At 38.2% G+C, this 21436-nt stretch overlaps 5 protein-coding genes across 6 annotated transcripts; 2 read left to right on the top strand and 3 right to left on the bottom strand.

Annotated features, from left to right (window-relative positions):
* Nucleotides 1-740: 740 nt before the first annotated feature.
* On the top strand, nt 741-5303 carry LOC111805784 (CBL-interacting serine/threonine-protein kinase 8). Its single transcript, XM_087128524.1, is given in 9 exon segments — nt 741-1198; nt 2369-2431; nt 2555-2626; nt 2901-3023; nt 3025-3051; nt 3054-3152; nt 3482-3571; nt 4454-4561; nt 5097-5303. Coding segments are annotated over 9 exon segments (825 nt in total). The 5' UTR covers nt 741-1039; the 3' UTR covers nt 5181-5303.
* Nucleotides 5304-5351: 48 nt separating this feature from the next.
* On the top strand, nt 5352-7399 carry LOC111805595 (uncharacterized). The gene has a single exon (XM_087128523.1). The coding sequence runs from the start codon at nt 5352-5354 to the stop codon at nt 7158-7160; it is 1809 nt and encodes a 602-aa protein (XP_086984649.1). The 3' UTR covers nt 7161-7399.
* Nucleotides 7400-8282: 883 nt separating this feature from the next.
* On the bottom strand, nt 8283-11291 carry LOC111805677 (14-3-3-like protein G-BOX factor 14 kappa). The gene is made up of 4 exons (XM_023690839.2): nt 10712-11291; nt 10136-10258; nt 8974-9090; nt 8283-8516 (listed from the first exon to the last, which is right to left on the bottom strand). The coding sequence occupies exons 1-4, from the start codon at nt 11207-11209 to the stop codon at nt 8496-8498; spliced, it is 759 nt and encodes a 252-aa protein (XP_023546607.1). The 5' UTR covers nt 11210-11291; the 3' UTR covers nt 8283-8495.
* Nucleotides 11292-12427: 1136 nt separating this feature from the next.
* LOC111805007 (dnaJ protein ERDJ3B) lies at nt 12428-16079 on the bottom strand. Its single transcript, XM_023689863.2, has 5 exons — nt 15802-16079; nt 15578-15655; nt 15368-15443; nt 12915-12988; nt 12428-12816 (listed from the first exon to the last, which is right to left on the bottom strand). Exons 1-5 carry the CDS (start codon nt 15904-15906, stop codon nt 12745-12747), a joined length of 405 nt encoding a protein of 134 aa, XP_023545631.2. The 5' UTR covers nt 15907-16079; the 3' UTR covers nt 12428-12744.
* Nucleotides 16080-17106: 1027 nt separating this feature from the next.
* Nucleotides 17107-21376, bottom strand: LOC111805999 (uncharacterized). Of its 2 annotated transcripts, none has more exons than XM_023691319.2 (6): nt 20959-21376; nt 19476-19566; nt 19120-19274; nt 18427-18454; nt 18015-18123; nt 17107-17460 (listed from the first exon to the last, which is right to left on the bottom strand). In XM_023691319.2, the coding sequence occupies exons 1-6, from the start codon at nt 21208-21210 to the stop codon at nt 17379-17381; spliced, it is 717 nt and encodes a 238-aa protein (XP_023547087.1). In that variant the 5' UTR covers nt 21211-21376; the 3' UTR covers nt 17107-17378. The 2 variants fall into 2 exon arrangements, with proteins under 2 accessions (XP_023547087.1, XP_023547086.1); XM_023691318.2 differs by having other exon boundaries at nt 19120-19277; nt 20959-21374.
* Nucleotides 21377-21436: the final 60 nt, after the last annotated feature.

Genomic DNA, 21436 nt, shown 5'->3' with positions numbered 1-21436 from the left:
TATTATTTGAGGGTTTTTGAGAAGGCGCCATTCATCAACATTATCGTGCATGACATGTCATCTATTAAAAAGAACGTTTGCACTTTTCTTCCATTCATTAACTATCGGACTGTTATTATCTTAGAAAATGGGTGTATTGACCATCAAATACATAAAATTAATTTAACATGATCTCCATTAAATAATTTTTAAGTGATATTTTGACTTTTATTAAATAAAATTTATGTGAAAATACATTTTTGACCTTATATTTTGACTCTATTAAATAAATTTTAAGTGAAAAAAATATATTTTGACCTTATTAAATAAATTTTAAGTGAACAAACATATTTTGACTTCATTTTTTTTTAAAAAAGAATAACTCACGTATCGTTGAATAATCGTCTCATTTAGATAATTGTTTAGACATTTAAAAAATTGTGAATAATATTGAATTTATAAGGCTTTATTAAATGAGTTATTTATTTATTTTTGTAATTATTAGAATTAATATTAAAATCTGCTATTTCTTACAAAATTCTTACACACAAATCCCGAAGACCTCGAGAATTCAAAATATAATTTTTGTTTTTATTTTTTTATATTTTAAATACAATGTGTAAGAAAAATAAAAAAGAAATTTCATTCGAATAATTATTTATTTATATAATATATATCTATATATATATATATATATATATATATATATATATATATATTTTTTTTTTTTGGTCATGAATTTAAATTAAATTTCTCCTAATTTTGATTTTTAGAAAAGTCATCCATTTCCGCTGCCTTGTTACTGTTTCACATCTTCAAAGACTGCTTTTGAAGCTGAATAAGAACAAAATTCCTTTGACAAACAGAGCCGAAAGAGAATCAAATCACCAACTTCCACGATTTCGTTTTATGCATTTTTCCAATCTTGCAAGCGAAAAAGTTTCTCGGCGACGGCTTTGATTAGCCAACGAGTTTCTGCAAAAGATTGAGTGAAAATGCTGAAATCGTGTTCTGGAGATTAGGATTTTTATTGCCGGAGCGGAGTTGATTGACGGCGGAGATGGTGGTTAGAAAAATCGGCATTTACGAGGTCGGAAGGACGATTGGAGAAGGTACTTTTGCAAAGGTGAAGTTCGCTCAGAACACTGAGACTGGTGAGAGTGTTGCTATGAAAATCCTCGACCGGAGCACCATTATCAAGCTCAAGATGGTCGATCAGGTCTTTATCTTCTCTCTAATCTTTGTTCTAAGGAGTGGAAACATGTTCGTTCTTATTCTTAACAGAGAACTAGAGTTAAATTGAGAGGAATCGCTTTTGGAATTTGATTTATATGATCTCTTCATTGCTACTGCAGCTACCAATTGAAGCTGAGATAATGAAATTGAGTATGTATAAAGTTAGAATGTCTCATAGTTAGCCATCAAAACAGTATTGCCTGTGATTACATGCTTCAATGATTTCGACTGTTGAATTAAATGATACATAGTATCACAGTGAATGCTAATGATATCAATTGAGTTAAAATATTCAACTGAGCTTGAGCTTCATTTATAAGCTGCGTCGGCTAATTTAGGAATGGTCATAGGTTTATAATCAAAGAATACTATCTCCATTGGTATGAGGCCTTTTGGGGAAGCCCAAAGCAAAGCCATGAAAGTTTATGCTCAAAGTGAACAATATCATACCATTGTGGAGAGTCATGTTCATCTAACATAGTATTAGAGCTATGCCCTAAACTTAGCCATATCAATAGAATCCTCAAATGTCGAACAAAGTATTGTGAGTCTCGAAGGCATAGTAAAAAATGACTAAGACTCCAAAAGAAAAGGAGTCAAGCCTCGATTAAGGGTAGACGTATTTTGTTCGAGGGGAGGTGTTGGATGAAAGTCCCACGTGGGCCAATTTAGGGAATGAAGAGGAGAAAAATGAAGTTTGAGTGTAGAGAAATTATTTGCCTGCTTTATACTGTTTGATTAAAGCTGCAAATATTATCGGATGGGGAATCTTACTGTTCTTGGTACAAACTCTATCCATCTGTAGCTTTTGTACTCTTTTCTCCTGAGTAGTGTAAATAATTGGTCGGTGATGCAACAGTCGTAAGAAAAAAATTCATACACGGATGCTATCTTTGAAAAACAAGGTAACTGGCAGGTATTTTGATGTATGTTTGATTGAGCTAGACATTTTTATATCATAAGCTTCTGAATGTTTGCGTTACAAGTTGTCCTACCAATGTTCTTCATTTATTTTAAGCTCGATCCACAATCTTCTACTGATTAACTTTATAGTTCTTATAATCTTATTGGAATGCAATCCAAAGCTTTTTCAATATTTGATCCTGTGATGTTACTAGCGTTTCTTCCATTAACTGTTACTAATATTCTGCAGATAAAGAAGGAGATTTCTATCATGAAGCTTGTGAGGCACCCTTACGTTGTTCGTCTTCACGAGGCATGGATTAATTTTCTGAAGGATATATTCTCAATTATTATTTTTAGCCTCTTGTCAAGAGCTTGGGTTTGAAGTTCCTTTTTCTTGTTTAACACTGGATACAGTATCCATTTTGGCTTGTAGGTTCTTGCAAGCCGTACTAAGATTTATATAATCTTGGAGTACATTACTGGTGGTGAATTGTTTGACAAAATAGTGAGTAATTCAAATAAAGAGCATTGCTTAAGGAAGATGCGTTGCTTGAAGTTTTGAAACTATTGGTTATTTTATATCCCAATAGTTCATGATGTAATTTGTGATGTCCCACGTTGGTTGGGGAGGAGAATAAATCACCATTTATAAGGGTGTGGAGACCTTCCCCTAGTAGACGCGTTTTAAAACCTTGAGGGGAAGCCTGAAAGGGAAAGCCCAAAGAGGACAATATCTGTTAGCGATGGATCTGGGACGTTACATAATCCAGACCCTGCAGGTTCATCATGGCCGGCTTAGTGAAGCTGAATCCAGGAAGTACTTCCAACAGCTAATTGATGGTGTAGATTATTTGCACCCAACATATATTGGTTCGATTCTTAATCACTTCATTCCTCATGTAGGTGCTCAATCACAAGGGTTATGATGGTGTGCTATGGCAGATGTTTGGTCCTGTGGGGTAATCCTTTATGTGTTGATGGCAGGATATCTTCCATTTGATGAGCTTGATCTCACCACGCTATATAGTAAGGCATGAACCTTTTTTCATGTTATCTTAAATCTACTTCACCTTTTATGTTGCATTTTCCATACAAACGTTGAAATGCTATCAACATCTATGTTGGGTGCAAAAATGGGATCAATGCTATGGCATGATGGTTAATTTCTTGTGGTGGGGGGGGGGGGGGGGGGGGGGGGGGGGGGTGTTGATCAAGCAGTTAAGCTGTAAGACAATGTATTGTCATGTCTGTTTTGGTTGGATTTAATTTGGATATGAGAGGCTTTCATAGACTCTTTTAGGTTAACTTGAAATGATGTGCACTTGAATGATCGAGTAATATTGTCATTTCCCTTCAACAGATTGAGAGAGCTGACTTTCCATGTCCATCTTGGTTCCCTGTGGGGGCAAAATCCTTGATCCAAAGAATATTTTACCCCAATCCTTCAACTGTAAGTATACATTGCCGAACATGACGTGCTCTATGTTGTAAATTGTCATAAGTTTTGATTTGATTTGGTTATTTGATTATATTTGATTTGGTTTTTGGATTAGATTTGATTTCGTTATTTGAATTAGATTTAGTCATACTAGGGTTTAGTTATATATCGGGATTTGGGAGAGCTTTGGGAGTCGCATTGTATTTGTTGAGTGACATATTGGTGAGAGACTTTGTAGTGTGATAGTGAGGCATTCACTTGTAACACCTGGGTTTAGTAGTGATTGGTTGCTACCCGTGGATGTAGGGGAACTTCTTCTCTCCGAACCACGTAAATATGTTGGTGTCTCTTTGTGTAATTCCGTTCATTGGTGTTGTGAGTACATTTGTTCCACTTCCGGCGCACAACACTCTATACGAAGCATTCGCTATGCCTTTACTTTACTGTCCAAGTACGAGAAAAAAGAAAAAGTCCATTGTATCTGCTATGCATTTCAGCTACTTCATTAAAAAAAATGGGTAACATTTCTTCTTTCGATATCTGAATGATGGAACAAATTACCAGGACCTTAATGTTTTTATGTTATATTTCCATTTGAGCCAATAGATGTAGCAGACATTATGATTATTTAGTTCTATAAATGCTCTTGCAAGTTTCAGTACCGCAAAGCTAGAATGTCCTTTAAGTTTCATACCACATTATTGCTCAAGGAAAGAGATCTATTAGTAACTCATGATAGCCCTGTTTTCACTCATACCTCGTGAACTGATAACATGCTCATTTCAATAGTGCACTAAGATTTATCGTTTCTCAACCTTATATGTCCTGTTGCTATCAATCTCGTTATTTTGGGTACTAGTACTTTTTTATAAGTTTCTCTTTTTGTCTGTGTAGCGTATTACCGTCGAACAGGTCAGAGAGGATGAATGGTTCAAGAAAAATTATGTTTCTGTCAAACTTTTCGAAGATGATGATGTGAAGGGTGTCTTTGATGATCCTGAGGTTGGTAAGGATTAGAGTACTATATTGGCATGAACTGGGATTTATTGAACTCTGGGTATCGTTAAATTTGAAGATTAGTTAGGGATTCTATTCTTATTTTCATCTCATTCGTTGGCAAGCTCTTGTTGAGGATTATTGGGAGTGAGTCAGACGTAGGTTAATTCATTGGTTTATTAGGGAGGAATGAGGCCTTTTGGGGAAGTCCAAAGCAAAGTCACGAGAGTTTATGCTCAAAGTAGATAATATTGTATCATTGTGGAGATCCGTAATTCCTAACGTGGTGATGCTCTTAGAAATAAATCTCATAATCCCTATCTCTTGATGTTCGGATCGCACAAAAACACATTTGATTTAAATGAACACAGAGAACAGGAGAGAGTATTATTTTCATACGGAGTTAGATGTAAAATATATATAATAAAAATGTGATTGATAGATAGATTGAAGATTGGACTTAATAATTAATTTGATAGGTGATTTTTGTTTTTTTTTATCATCGTGCTTGCGTCATAATTATTTTCCTGGACGAGGACAGGGCCAGAAACTGGATAAGCAAACACGCCGCCTCCCCACTCTCCCACCTCCATTTTTCCCTCATCAATTTTTACACTCTCTGTAAGTTTCCCCTTCTCTGATTCTCTCTTTTTGCAGAACCCCCAATCGCTGCCCTTTCATACACTGAAAAAACAAGGCCCCATCGCCCTCCACTTCTTCAATTTCTTCACAGTCGATTAAAGTGGATCTCTAAGGATCAAAACCCTTTTGTTTCCTTCCAAATTGAAGGAGGAGTATGGATATAACGTTACATGCGAAGCATTACACGGATGGATTCTGTTTGTTTCAGCGTCGCAGCACCAAAAATCGCGGCCGTAAAGTTAGGGCCGAGAGAAGGGCTACTCCGGAGATCAGTTCTGTAAGTTTTTTTGTGGGAGGAAAGGGGAAACCTCGATTTCTTGTTATTCCTTCTGATTGTTCTGAAGAATCCTTTGTTCGTGCGGTTCTGAAGAATCCTTCGCAACAGGGGGAGAAAAATCTTCATACCCATTTGAATGGCTCCAGTTCTTCATCATTTTCTTCGAATCATTCGCAGAGTTTTGAGGAATTTGAGAACAATAATCATCTTCGTCGACTGGTAAGAAATGGGGAATTGGAAGAAGGGTTTAAATTCATAGAGGGTATGGTTTATCGTGGTGATATTCCTGATGCAATTGTGTGTACTAGTTTGATTCGTGGTTTGTGTAAAACTGGAAAAACTAGGAAGGCTGCTCGAGTTATGGAAATTTTGGAGGATTCTGGGGCTGTTCCTGATGTGATAACTTACAATGTTCTTATTAGTGGTTACTGTAAATCTGGTGAAATTGACAATGCTTTGAAACTTTTGGATCGAATGAGTATTTCTCCTGATGTTATTACTTATAATATAATCTTGCGTACGCTCTGTGACAGTGGGAAGTTGAAGGAAGCCATGGAAGTTCTTCATAGACAGTTGCAGAGGGAGTGTTATCCTGATGTAATAACTTATACTATATTGATTGAAGCAACTTGTAAGGAGAGTGGAGTTGGGCAGGCGATGAAATTGTTGGATGAAATGAGGGAGAAAGGATGTAAGCCTGATGTTGTCACTTACAATGTTCTTATAAATGGGATTTGTAAGGAAGGAAGGTTGGATGAAGCTATTGAGTTTTTGAATGAAATGTCTTCCTATGGCTGCCAACCTAATGTGATTACTCATAACATCATCTTGCGTAGTATGTGTAGTACGGGGAGGTGGACGGATGCCGAGAAGCTGTTGGCTGAAATGGTTCGTAAGGGATGTTCTCCTAGTGTTGTTACTTTCAATATCTTGATTAATTTCTTGTGTCGAAAGGGGTTGTTGGGTCGAGCTATTGATATTTTGGAGAAGATGCCACAGCATGGCTGTACTCCGAATTCCTCGAGCTATAACCCGTTGCTTCATGGGTTTTGTAAAGAGAAGAAGATGGAGCGGGCGATCGAGTATTTGGATATCATGGCTTCGAGAGGTTGTTACCCTGATATTGTGACGTATAATACTCTATTGACTGCATTGTGTAAAGATGGGAAGGTAGATGTTGCTGTTGAGATACTGAATCAACTTGGTACTAAAGGTTGCTCTCCTGTATTGATTACATACAACACAGTGATTGATGGGCTATCAAAGGCAGGCAAAACGGAAGATGCTGTTAAACTTCTAGACGAGATGAAGGAAAAAGGACTCAAACCCGATATAATTACGTACTCATCGCTCGTTGGAGGGCTGTGCAGAGAAGGAAAAGTTGATGAAGCAATTGCATTTTTCCATGATCTAGAAGAAGTTGGTGTGAGGCCAAATGTTATCACATACAACTCTATCATGTTAGGACTCTGTAAGGTTCAACAAACGGTTCGTGCCATCGATTTCTTGGCATCGATGGTTGCCAGAGGCTGTAAACCGAACGAGGCTTCGTACATGATTCTTATTGAAGGGTTGGCCTATGAAGGTTTAGCCAAGGAGGCATTGGAGTTGCTTGATGAATTGTGCTCTAGAGGAGTTATGAAGAAGAGTTCTGCAGAGAGGGTAGTGATCAAAAACTCTTTTTGATGTGTTTTTTTACTGATTTCATCATTAAATCTACAAGGATGTGGGATTTTTTGTGATCTTGGAGCCAAATTATGTGATCTGGGTAGAATCCAAAACCAATTTTGTAAGATAAAATCCTCAGCTCGAGTCAGATTTGATAAAGCTATCCTCCTTCGTTACTTTACATTATTATACATTGGATTGCTTTCCAATGGTGATAGTTCCTCCACTGATGAACTCCATGGAAACAGTAGCTGAAATTTCCACAGTTCTTTCCATTAGAATTTTGTTTTAAATATGCTTGAAGAAACAATCTCAATGGTCACTGCAGGGCAGAGGTGTGATGTTCCCACATTGATTGGATTGGGGAGGAGAACAAATTACCATTTATAAGGGTGTGGAAACCTTTTCCTAGTAGATGCGTTTTAAAGCCTTGAGAGAAAGCCCAAAGAGGACAATATCGTCTGGCGGTGGGCCTGGGTTGTTACTAATGGTATCAGAGCCATACACTAGACGATGTGCCAGTAAGGACGCTGGCCCCAAAGGGGGTGGATTTGGGGGCGGTCCCACATCGATTGGAGGAAGGAAAGAGTGCTCGCTGGGCCTCGAAGGAGGGTGGATTGTGATGTCCCACATTGGTTGGGGAGGAGAACAAATCACTATTTATAAGGGTGTGGAAACCTTCGCCTAGTAGACGCGTTTTAAAGCCTTGGGGGGAAGCCCGAAAGGGAAAGCCTAAAGAAGACAATATCTTCTAGCGGTGGGTCTAAGTTGTTACAAGAGGCTTGAGTTGTTACAAGAGGCTATCAGGTGAGATGTACACAAAGACCTCTTATTCCTAACAAGTGCAAGATAGATAGGGAGAGGCACACACCAGCAGCCAGACACCACTACTTCAAGGACACAATAATATCAAGAAGGGGACCCCCCCAGCTAAAGCTTAAAGGAAAGCCTGAAACTAAACTGGCCTACCAGACACAAAAAGCCAATTTATGTGCCTCAATTAAACTGATAAAGTTAGACCTGTAACAGTTATTCAATCATAAAGACAAACTATCCAGTCCTGTATAAAGCACGTTAATGGAGGTCACTCTAAATGCCATGTTCCCCATAGATATCAGAACTTGAGATTAAGCAAGCAAATGAAGCTAAAAATGTATTCTTCATTCTGATTCTTTTCAAGTAAAACCCACCAAATTTATGGATCAAGACATATCATTCACAGACTAATGCGTTTAATTTCCAAATTCACACATTTAAAATAGCTATTATAAGCAAATGACATTTGAAGCCCACCTCCATACACCCTCTTCCCCCCCACAACCACAGGACAGGTGGTCGAGCTTATGGTGCCTTCTATGACTCGTCTAGCTGGTCCTGCAAAGAGTCAATATATTCACTAATGTTATGCACTGATAATAAACGGGAGTAGGGACTGCAAATTGGGCTTTGTGGGGTTTTCTTCTGGAAAAAAATATACTTTTAGTTATTGAGTTTCTAGAATAATTTTTTCTACTAGAATTCAAAAGGTTACACTTTTACAAGTTTTGTTTTTAATTACTATTAAAATTAATTTTAAAAAATTTCACATCATAATTATTTTAAATTAATTAACTAAAAGTTAATGTCAAGTATTAAAATTGAGCATTAGTGAAAACTCAAGTAAAATGTAAAATATTGAAATGTAGGACCAAATGGAAACTAAACTCAAAACTCAAGTAAAAATGTAACATTTTGAAACCGAGGGGACAAATAGATACTGTAATGAGGAATCAAAACGAAAAGGCATCCTTTCCTTCCTTTTTTTTTTCCTGGGTGGATGGTGTTTACTGACCTGCGCATCTGAAGTCCAGAGAGTGAGGTTGTCCCTCAATAGCTGCATGATGAGGGTACTGTCCTTGTATGATTCTTCACCCAAAGTATCTAGCTCAGCAATGGCTTCCTCAAATGCCTGATCAGAAGCATAATAAATGATGAGTAACATACACGATAGACTGGGAAGCATAACGCTTGTAAGTGCACTTACACTACGGTCGTGAGGTGGATAATTTTACGGTTGTGCTGTGTCAAGCACGTTATAGCAAAAAAAGGGATATGAAAATAAACCAAAAGTGATATCAAGAAAATGTAACATGGGCAAACAGTTTCGAAGGTTTCAACCAACCGAGAATTTGTTCGATGAAACTTCAACAATGTGGCTAACAATTATCCACCATTGAATGTAGGAAAGAAAGTATCTCAAATTTACATCTAAAGATTATTAGGGGGCATAGAGATTTTTTAAATCCAAATCCAACAGTTATTGAGACAGTCAAATTGTGGTAGCCTCGACAAATAATTTTTCCAACTACATGCCTATTTATGTAGCAAAGTCATAGCAGACAGTTTTAATCATGATAGAACACTTTAAAAGGGAGATGAATTGAAACATGAATCACATTCAGTCACAGATTCAATCATCTACGGTAGACATAACCAGCCTAATGACAGTATTTCACTAATAAGCATGATACATTCCTGAAAGCTGGACTTGAGTAAAAGAAGAGTGATACAGAAACAAATGCAACAATGTGAACTATTTGAATCATCGGTCAAAGAAGATGCATATTAAACAAACATGTCCAAATCTGCATATGCAAGCCTGCAATTGTAAGATCCACGTAAAATTGTTTCATGGGTACAGTGGGATGTGTGATGCTAAACAAGTTTTAGGAGGAAGGTTCCTTGCAAACACATTAAGCAAGTCACGTCAAGACAATAGCTTGACCAATTCGCCGCGGTAATAGTATTAGCTGACGCATTAGGAACACTTGATAACTCAGAAAAAATAGAATATGACAAAGATCCATGAAACGAGGCCCCAGTGATCAAGCAAAAGAGTGCCAGAATTAGCCCACGCTTCGTCTCAGAAATAAACCAAAGACGAGAAATAATGTACAAGGGGGCATATGAACCAGAAATAGGTGAATGAAAACAAAATGAAGGATCAAATATACCTCCTTGGCCATGCTACAAGCTTTGTCGGACTGATTCAGAATCTCGAAGTAAAATACAGAGAAATTGAGTGCCAGCCCCAGCCTAATCGGATGAGTGGGTGCAAGATTTGCAGCTGCAACATCCTTCATAGCATAAAATTCAACAAATGCAAAACCAGAATTCAGAATGGTCCAATCTCAAGCACCCATATGATAGAATCAAAAAAATCCTAATATGTCTTCATTCAATTTATTAAAATAAGCCACTAAGGAGGCGCGACATAGAAACGGTTTCTTGGAGACTGGAGATCCCACAAGAACAGCAATGAAGAACCGAGTAATAAATTAAAAAGAAAAACGTCTTCGATCTGAAACCAGGATAAATCAAGATTTAATTTCTGTGGAAGAAGAAGGCTGTAACTATCAACAGTAAGAGAAGGATCGCATAAGTAGGGATGTTCGTAGCGGTACTATATCAGAATTCAAAGTCAATTCACAAGTCAAATGTCCAACTTCACAGGTCCATAAAAGCAGCACCAATTCAAAAATATCTCAATAATACCAAAAAAGAAGAAAAAAAAGCTAAGCCAGAAGTACCTGAGCAGCCTTATAAGCCAGCATAGTATCCTCAGCAGCGGTTTTCCTCTCATCCCCAACCTTAAACTCCGCCAAATATCTATGGTAATCCCCCTTCATCTTCAAGTAGAAGACCTTAGACTCACTAGCAGTGGCGGAGGGAATAAGATTCGAGTCCAAAAGCTTCAAAATACTCGCACAGACCTCGGAAAGCTCAGTCTCAACATTTGATCTATAATCCTTAACAAGAACAACATGCTCTTCATTCTTACGGCTCTCCTCCTTCTGCTCGATGGAAGAGACAATCCGCCAAGCGGCTCGAAGTGAGCCAATCACGTTCTTGTAAGCGACAGAGAGAAGATTTCGCTCCTCCACAGAGAGCTCGGAGCCTGGGGTTGAACCAAGAACAAGTTTCTGCATAAACTGAACCATCTCCTCATATCTTTCGGCCTGCTCGGCAAGCTTTGCTAGGTACACATATTGCTCACGAGAGAGATTTTCCGGCACGGCGGTGGCCATTTTTGAACTCCGGCGAGCAGAAGAAAAGGATACAAAGAGAAAAGGAGAGGGATTAGCGTTTTCGCCGTGTGGTAAAGATCCGCGGGCGGCTTTAAAACCCAAAAAAAAAAAAAAAAAAAAAAAAAAAGAGCTGTAATAGCCTGCGGCGAATGTAGAATAAGAGATAAGTTAGAGCCGTTGGATTAAAGGTAGTGACGATGACATCGAGGTGTTGAGGAGGATTGCCAGCTCATTTAAATGCAAGGAGAGAGAAAGCTGACACATCTTTTTCTATTTTTAATAATTTTCAATCATATTATGCGGTAGCGTTTCAATTAATTATGCCTCCATGGCAAGAAATGGAAGGTACCCTCCACGACATTGCCACGTCATTTATTTTCCTATTTTATTTAAAAAATCCACAAAATTAGCTCTAAGAAAATAAAAATATTCGTTTATTGGCCAGTAATAATTATTGGTTTGGAAGAAGAGCATTTTTTTTTCTTATAAAATTCATGAAATTATTATTAAAAACATTTTTTTTCCTTTGAGTTCAAAAATTTTTAAGATAGAAAGCTTCTCTAAAAGTGAAAAAAAGAATTGATATCGACTACATTCATTCGTTTGGAAGAAGAGCATTTTTTTTTCTTATAAAATTCATGAAATTATTATTAAAAACATTTTTTTTCCTTTGAGTTCGAAAATTTTTAAGATAGAAAGCTTCTCTAAAAGTGAAAAAAAGAATTGATATCGACTACATTCATTTCATTCATAAAGACATTTCTTTTCACTAATAAATGCGTGAAAACAACTAGAATCAAACACAAAAAGTATGAAAATTTTATCCATCATAAAGAGATTTCGAGGCAATAACAAAATTCAATGTTAATATGTAACGGCTACAAGTCCACTTTAGGGTTCTTAAAATGTTTGCTAAGAGAGGTTTCCACATCTAAGAATATGCTTCGTTCTCCTCCCCACCTCAAAGTTTTTAAAACACGTTTATTAGGAGAGGTTTCTACATCCTTATAAAGAATGCTTTGTTCACGTCTCCAACCGACATAAAATCTCACATTACATGTCTCAACCTTCAATCTAACATATCCATGCATACTCATTATGCAAATGGGTAGCACTCTTTTCCTGTCCCACAGAGAATTCTGAGGCTACAATATCAACAACTTCAAGAACAAACCATGAGAGATTGAAGGCCACAGATCAAGAACTCAAAAAGTAAAGTTTTCAGCTAAAATGGGAGCTCTTTATTGCAGATTCTGGGCATTTTTGGGCTTATTTCGTTCTATGCTCGAACTTGTTCATCCTGTTCATACATCAATGAAGAGTTGTTTCTTTCTTTATACAAATCTGAAGGGTTTCTGTTTCGATATTTATACAAAGATCAGAACAAAAGAAAAAATGGGTAGCAGAGAGGGGAAAGCATTGACTCAGAGGTGCGCCGCTGGAGCTGTCATGTGTAAGCCAGATTGATAGAGAATAGGCCAAATGTTCCCATGTGTACCGACAGGGATGCTTAGGAAGAATGGAGTTTATGTTTTCTACCCAATGGAATGCTTAATTCCGAGGCCATTACAAGTCAATATAAGCCCCTTGAAACGGTTGAGATATTCCTGCACAAAACGTAATAATTTACAGACATAAGAATAATGGAAGGCGTGGTTGGTGTTATTGTGGTAAAAAGTAGCAGAGAGGGGAGGGGATTTCTTACAACTACGGTGTAATCATATTTGTACAGCATGCCTTTGTTGTCGTATTCTCTCCTCTTCATGGGATCACTCAAAACTGTCCATGAATAATTGAAGTGTTTTGTGAGATTTAGAGACTATTAATTAAAAAGACAAAGCAGCCTGGACTAACAAAGAAAGAGAATGTGCATCTACTTTTTATTCCACGCCATAACTCAACTATAGATCTCCCATTGAGTCTGTGATGGTGTAGAACAAATGGAGTTCCTCTAGATTGCTTTCTCAAGCATTCCCTTGATTGTTTTTAGTTTAAAATAGGTTTTCTACCTGATCCTTGGAGAATATGTGAGATCCAATATCGGTCGAGGGGGACGAAGCATTCCTTATAAGGGTGTGGAAAGCTCTCCCTAATAGACACGTTTTAAAATCGTGAAGCTGATAGCGATACGTAACGGGCCAAAGTGGACTATATCTGCTTGCAGTGGGCTTAGGCTGTTGTAAATGGTATCAGAGCCAGACACCAAACGGTGTGCCAGCGAGGACGTTGGGCCCCTAAGGGGGTGGATTGTGAGATCCCACATCGGTTGGAGATGGGAACGAAACATTTCTTATAAGGGTGTGGAGCTCTCCCTAGTAGATGCATTTTAAAACCGTGAGGCTGACGATGATATGTAACGGGCCAAAGTTGACAATATCTGCTAGCGGTGAGTAAGGGGGTGGATTGTGAGATCCCACATCGGTTGGAGATGGGAACGAAACATTTCTTATAAGGGTGTGGAAAGCTCTCCCTAGTAGATGCATTTTAAAACCGTGAGGCTGACGGTGATATGTAACGGGCCAAAATTGACAATATCTGCTAGCGGTGAGTTTGGGCTGTTGCAAATGGTATTAGAATCAGACACCAGCGGTGTGCCAGCGAGGCTGGGCCCCTAAGGGGGTGGATTGTGAGATGTTGGAGAGAAGAACGAAGCATTTCTTATAAGGGGGTGGAAAACTCTCTCTAGTAACTGCGTTTTAAAACCGTGAGGCTAACGGCGATACGTAACGGGCCAAAGCGGACAATATTTTCGTGGCCTCTCTAGTGCTTTCATTGTTCCTGATGGTAGTCGTTTGTGTCATCCGCACCCCCACCCCAACCCAAAAGAGAAAATGGAAGAACCAAAAGTTTGTCATCTCCCACAACAACAAACCACTAACATATCTGAGTTTCTCATACTAATGGAAATTACTCAATTAAAATAGCAACGGCACTAGGTTATCATGCTCGACGAACAGACCTCCATAGACTTCTTTCCCACCATAACTACTACCATAAAGTCCCTCAAAGAATTCACTTTTCCATAACTTTTTTTCGTTTTATGAGAACTTTCCCATTCTTTTTTCTTTCATTTCTCTAAGTACTTGGGCTTCTAAGGCCTTCATGTTACAAATATAGAACCTTTGAAGGCGAAGTCAGAAGTGCATGGAGCCAATTTGATCGGTACCTACTAACATTTTGTTGTCAGGTTAGGAAATCTTTGCGGTCCTCGACGTTTATCATGTTCTAAACTGTGGACTTTTGCCTCTTTTGCATTATTTGACAGCCAAGAAACTCGAAGGGTTTGTAACGGCCCAATCCTGCCACTGGCAGATATTGTTCTCTTTGGGTTTTCATTTTCGCGCTCCCTTCAAGGTTTTTAAAACGCGTCTGTTAGGGAGAGATTTTCACACCTATATAAAGAATGTTTCGTTCTCCTCCCCAACCGATGTGGGATCTCCCAATCCACCCCCTCAGGGCCCAGCGTCCTCAAAGCACTCATTCCCTTCTCCAATCGATGTGGGACCCCCCAATCCACCCCCCTTCGGGGGTCCAGCATCCTTGTTGGCACACCGCCTCGTGTCCACCCCCCTTTAGGGCTTAGCCTCCTCCTTGGCACATCGTTCGGTGTCTGGCTCTGATACCATTTGTAACGGCCCAGCCCCACCGCTAGCAGATATTGTCCTATTTGGCCTTTCCCTTTTAGGCTTCCCTTCAAGATTTTTAAAATGTGTATGCTAGGGAGAGGTTTCCACACCTTTATAAACAATGCTCTGTTCTCCTCCCCAACCGATGTGGGATCTCACAGTGTGATTCCCTTGTAAGCAACCACAAGGCCGCTCGATTATGGAAGTCCACAGCCTACAACTACCATTGATATTTTGCAATCCCCTTGGCTAAAAGCTGATTCCTTGGCTCCTATTTGTACCATTCTTCCTCTAATGATATGTTCTTTGTCTCCAGATTTTTTTTTCTTTTTTTAATGACAATTGCTCCTCCAAACCAAACATTACAAAAGACACAATTTGTACTACTCCGGAGTGATCAAGCACACACCACCCAACTCACGAATGACGAGTATACATGATCCCTGACTAAGACGTGCATGAAAAATGCAGGGAAAGCTGTAAAGTAATGCGAGCAGTAAAATGCATTAGAAACTAAAAGCTGGAAACCGACCTTGATAAGCCTCATTTATTTCCTGAAATCTGGAAGTGGCACTATCCTGATCTTCGTGCTTATCAGGATGCCATTTCTGCAGGGAACCAATTCCAAGTACCGGTTGAGATTATCACCCACAAACAAGAATACTGAAATGAGAACCAAATCAAAATGGATAACCAAAAACAAGCAATGGAGATAGAGGGGAGAGAACACGAATTCACGAACCAGAGCCAGCCGAATGTAATTGGCTCGAATATCATCATCCGTTGCATCGTAATCCACCTCCAACGTCTTGTAATAATCCTAAACCGGAGCAAAACTCATAAAAGTTCATCAATATGGAAAAATACCCAAAACCATCTCAAAACCCTAGCTAGCTTCACAAGGACAATAAAAACACTTGGAAGAGGAAGAAAAGGATGTACGAAATGCTCGTAAAGAGCAATCACCTTAGGTTTAATCGCGGCGGCGAAGAAATCGAAGTCAATAAAGGATTCTTGATCGGATTGTGGCTGATCGGAGCCCGGCAAGCCACCGTGCCTATCGTCCCACATCGCAACGCAGCAGAGAGAGAGAGGGAGAGTGAGTGAGAGGTGGAGGAGGGTGGGGGCTTGAGATAATATTGGGAGTGGGTCGTGGCCGATGGATTAAAACGATTGGAATGTGGTCGGTGGACCACTGGCTCGTCCAGTTTTGCCTTTCGAGTTTCTGTGCTTGTCGACATGCCGCGTACTTATGAGCTGAGTGTCAAAGTGAGTTGAAAATATCGTCCATAATTCAAATATCTATTTATTTGGTTTCAAATTTTTATGATCTATAATTTATTATTTCTTTATGATTTTATAGCTATAAATCGTATTGAAAATATTTTTAGGCCGTTAAACTAGCATGATTTAAGTTGTGTAGGACAAAATGACTCGATTGTGAAGAATTTTTTTGTAAAAGAAAAACTAAGCACGCATATCTATGAGAGGATAAGGAAACAAATCGCAGGTATGGACAAACTTGTGTGTCCTTGAATAGAAGGTCAAGTAATCGGTTGCATCACGTATTGGACCATTGGTAGTGTAGGGATAACTAGACCTACCACGAGATAAAACTTATATCCCTAGAGCTCCCTAGATAGGAGAAATACAATCTTGTTGGATTTGAACAAATATTTGACATGTATCGTTCACTTTTATTGGTTGACGGGCATGGACAAACTGTTTGTCCTTGGATTTGAATAGAACAAATATTTGGCATGATTTAAGCTGTGTAGGATAAAATGACTCGATTATGAAGAATTTTATGAAAGAAAAACTAAGCACGCATACCTATGAGAGTTAAGGAAACAAATCTCGGGTATGGACAAACTGTTTGTCCTTGAATAGAAGGTCAAGTAATCGGTTGCATCACGTATTGGACCATTGGTAGTGTGTAGGGCTAACTAGACCTACCATGAGATAAAATTTATAGGAGAAATACAATCCTATTAGATTTGAACAAATATTTGACATGTATCGTTCACTTTTATTGGTTGCATCATGTATTGGACCATTGGTAGGTTCACTTTTATCGTTTAGTTCTTGAACTTTTTCTTTTGTATCGATCTAATCTCTAAACTCTAAAGAATGTTTAATCAATCTCTAAATACTTCAAATTCATGAACTAGACCGGGAATTGCACGTTTATAATCTCATTAGACACAAATTTGAATGTTTGGAAAATCTACCATCCAGTTCAACATAGCAGAAAGCACAGGACAATCTCAATTTGGGAAACACAAATCTCTATCAACAATATTGCATAAGTTGCAGTGCTTGCTTCCATGTGGGAACAAGCTACAAATAATAGTTTTTGGTATAGATACAGAAATCTCATCAAATAATAACAAGATCCTAGCAGAATAGAAAAGATATCTACATACAAGAGTGTATTCTTCAAGGAACTAATCAATCTGGGCATGCAAGAATAAGCCTAAAGAACAACAAATTTTCTTTCGGATACTGCACTTGAGCAGAGCATATTTACATAAGAAGGTATGTTAGAGAAGCTTTGATATTACTTGGCAGGAAGTCCAGAAGGCTTTAGAAGCAGCACTTAGAATCACAGGGTTCTGGTATAGCCTGTGCATATCAGTTGCAGGAAGTATCAGAAGAAGAGAAATATATTGCCTTTTCCAGTTTCAAAGGAAGGAATTCAAATGTTAAAGCTAATATGCATACAGATTCTCTATAGTGATGTAAATACAAGGAAAAACAAATACACAAAAATCCTTTAGTATGAACATGAATATATGAAACATGAAATTTAAAGACAATGTTGTATAGTTCAACTGGTGGCATCGAATTGCCACAGCATACGGGCAGCTCTTGATGCTCGTCCAGGTTATACTAAATGAAGAGCATTATCGCAGAAAAACAATATTGGATATGACCAATATGAACATAATTCAATGGTAACTGATATCTACTCCTTTTGAAGCCGGAGGTTCAAATTTCTATACCTCACGTTTGTTTGTTTGTCCTCGGGGAAAAAAAACAGGAACATTTTAAGGGAGCACATCAAACAACACCGGTTTTAATTGTCTTAGTGGTCCATACAATGAAGAGTAATCGAATGGTAAATGCAATAACTTTTTTATATGATATTATTCAGTCAAACCAGTTGATTAACATACCCAACTGCAGTAGCTCCCCAGGATGCCACATTATAAATGACCTTGCTTCCATCCCACGCCTTCCGGAGTTTTCCTTTTCTCTTCTTCACTGAGAATGTTTTGCAAAGGGCTGCATGAGATTCAAGATATAATCAGACCAGAACCAAATTGCTTAAAGTGTAGTCTAAATTCCAATATGAAAAGAGTGTAAATTTTTTTAAAAAAATTCAACATAGACCCTCGGAACATATTCATCCACAACATTGATTGGGATCTACTTGGAGCGGATGGGGTTGATGGGTTGAACCAGCTTCCAACCATTTCAATGCCTTTATTTGGGTGACAAGCCCACATTACTGAGCTTTGCAACATTGATTGGGATCTACTGAAATCTAAAAACAACATCTCAACAAGAAAGTGCGGCAAGACTCACCATTCTGAAGTTGGTTAGGTGACAATTCCTGCAAAACAATGAGATCCAATGAAAACGTTGATTGTAGGCACATAGCTCATAGAAATAATGCTTCTTCTAAGACCAGATAGATATGAAAGATAAATTGCCAGTTGCCACAGCCCACAGCATAGTGTGAAATCAAGGGTCAAATCAAGAAATCAATGTGCTATACTATTTATTACCGAAGGCTTAGACTTCTATGGAACCAGCTGAACATGAGGGACTCCTTTCAAAGATAGGGGCACCGATCGATTCAAATTCTAAAAGCTCTTGTTAGAAAGAATTTCATCTAACATAGAATAGCCTGATAGAATATAGAGTAAAGGGGCTCTCTAAGTTTTTTATGGGCTTGAGGCCTGAGTTCGAGAATATTAGATCCTCAATTCAACATTGAGTTACTCCACCAGAATTTGAGAGAGCTCTTTCTGATGTGAGATCCAAGGAGACTCGACTTGAGCCCCAAAACTAGATTGGGTTCTTTTTGGTATTTAGAGGAACTCGATGAGAGAATTACAATTTCTCGAACTTTAACCATTATATACTTATCTTGGGGTATTGTAAACCAAGAGACTTAAAACTACCAACACCCAAATTTCTCCAACTTTAACCATAGACTCTTATATACACGCACATATGTATATGTGAGAGAGAGAGAGAGCCATGTGAGCATACCTTGGTTTCCTTTAAGGACAATAAGTATGCAGCCATGAAACAAGCAATGCCATCGACTATATCCTCTTGCTTCACAACGATGTAACCTTCTTGATCTAGAGCATCACCACTTTCCCATAGATCCACATCACTGACCACGTCCCAAGAACTGCATTCTTCTACCATTACAAAGAAAAGTAATAAAAATAAAATGAAATGAATAATAATCAACCACCAATCATGCCATAAATAAAACAATATTTTCATCTCAAATGAATGAGATGGTCCTGTAAATTCTAAATTTCTATCTTCACATGCACGAACTACAATCTGTTTGCAATTCCTTAATAAAGTCTGGTTAAGTTCTGAAGATATACCAAAAGTGTTTAGTGGAACTGATGCTCGAGCATCCTCTAGCTTTTCAAGAAAGTCACGGCATTCAACTTTAGATTTAAGTAGATCACACAACTGCAGAAAGATGTTTTCAAGTCAATGCCATGGATCATAAAATTTAAATACAAATTGAAACCAAATTCCAATATAAAGAGCATGAAACCCATATAAAAAGAATTTCAGACATCCAACTCCATCCAAGAATTTATCAGGTAGCTAATACTAACAGCTAAGTTTTAGAGTACCCCTCCTTTTGATTACTTGCAACTGGAGGGCTTATCCATGAAGTTTTATATAGGTGGTATTTAAGGGAGAAGGGAAGTGTTCTTCGCAATTGTCCTTGTACTTCCATCTTTTTCAATGAAAATCCTATTTCTTAGAAAGACTGAAAGTGAATGGATGGAGGATCCTAGCTTTCACTTTGCAGGAAAAAGGCATTAAGAGGTTGTTGTATTTCACATTTTCTCCAAATGAATGATATTGTGAAATCTCATATTGGTTGGAGAGGGGAACGAAACATTCCCTTATAAAGGTGTGGAAACCTCTCCCTAGTAGATGCGTTTTAAAATCCTGAGGAAAAGCCCGGAAGAGAAAGCCCAAAGAGAACAATATCTGCTAGCGGTGAGTTTGAGCTGATACAGATATTACTTGAATTGGCACGTGATTCAAACATCCTCGAAAAACACCTAAAGAAGTTGTTGTATTTCACATTTTCTCTACCTAATTGAGTTGCGCCAATTACACTTCCCAAAAAAATGAAAACAAATTTCCCATCAACGTGACCATGCCCACGAACAGTCCTCGCTGATGCCCATTACATGCATAAGAGACTTCAATGGAAGAATAAACAAACAAATCCTGAAAGAACGATGAACATAAAACGATTTCCATGATGAATTACTTCCAGACAACTTCAAACCAATCATTATAGGCAACTTCAAACCAATCATTATAGGCAACTTCGAAACCAATCCTTATAGGCAACTTCAAATCCAATCCTTATAGGCAACTTCAAATCAATCTTACACCTATACTCATCACTGTATAACAGTAGAGTAGAGCATCCTCAAGCTGAACCAGAAAAAAGTACCCATTGAGTTGTGAAGCGTCCATAGAAAGAACTTCGATTCCAGCAGATGACAAACTACCATACGCTAATACATCAAAATCATAAGTCGTTCATCTCATCTGGTATTCAATCTCACATAGCAGTACAAAACAAATAAGAAAAATGCACATAATTTCTAAACTCACTCATATAGCATCTTCAAAGTCATTATTCTAAGTTCTTCTAAATCAGAAACAGTAGAAATCAAGCCAACATTCAGCAAAGAATTCCCAGCTAAAAACCTCACACGGCAGCCCGTAATCATTGTGCTAAATAACCCTAACTCAGATACAATAAAATAATTCTCAGTTAAAATCCCCGAAACTACAAAAATTTGGATCCATAGGAAACCCCCATACCTCGTCGGCTTCTCGATCACCCCGCACAGATCCCGAAACCTCACCCTGCCTTTCATCTTCATATTCATCCCCCTCGTTTTCATCGACACCGCTGGAATCGTTCAGCGATTCGAGAGATCTCTGACACTGCTCCAGCACAGCCTGCAGAGTCTTCTTCTTCACGCGAATCCGATCACCAGTCGAGCCCTCCAAATTCTTCCTCTTATTATTGTCGTCAAAATCCGACTCCGATCCAGACACCTCAAGCTCCATGCTCTTGCGAGAACAATCTCCGTTCGATCTCCAAAGATGATTGTTCCTTTGCTTGAAAGCTATGAGGATCGTCTTCTCTTAGTTCTTTCCCATCTGATGAAGAACTTGGTAGGCCGACAGATTTTACATGAATGTCTACTTTTTTCGATACCATATAATACTACTTTCGATGTTTGATTAATAAATGTTTGGTATTTTTATTATAAAATTAGTTTGATGGTATTTT

This window comes from Cucurbita pepo, chromosome 11 (assembly GCF_057944985.1).
Source record: "Cucurbita pepo subsp. pepo isolate OVF chromosome 11, ASM5794498v1, whole genome shotgun sequence".
In the NCBI taxonomy this organism is placed as follows: domain Eukaryota; kingdom Viridiplantae; phylum Streptophyta; class Magnoliopsida; order Cucurbitales; family Cucurbitaceae; genus Cucurbita; species Cucurbita pepo.
The sequence above is the reverse complement of the archived record's forward strand: the minus strand, read 5'-3'. Positions and strand labels throughout refer to the sequence as shown.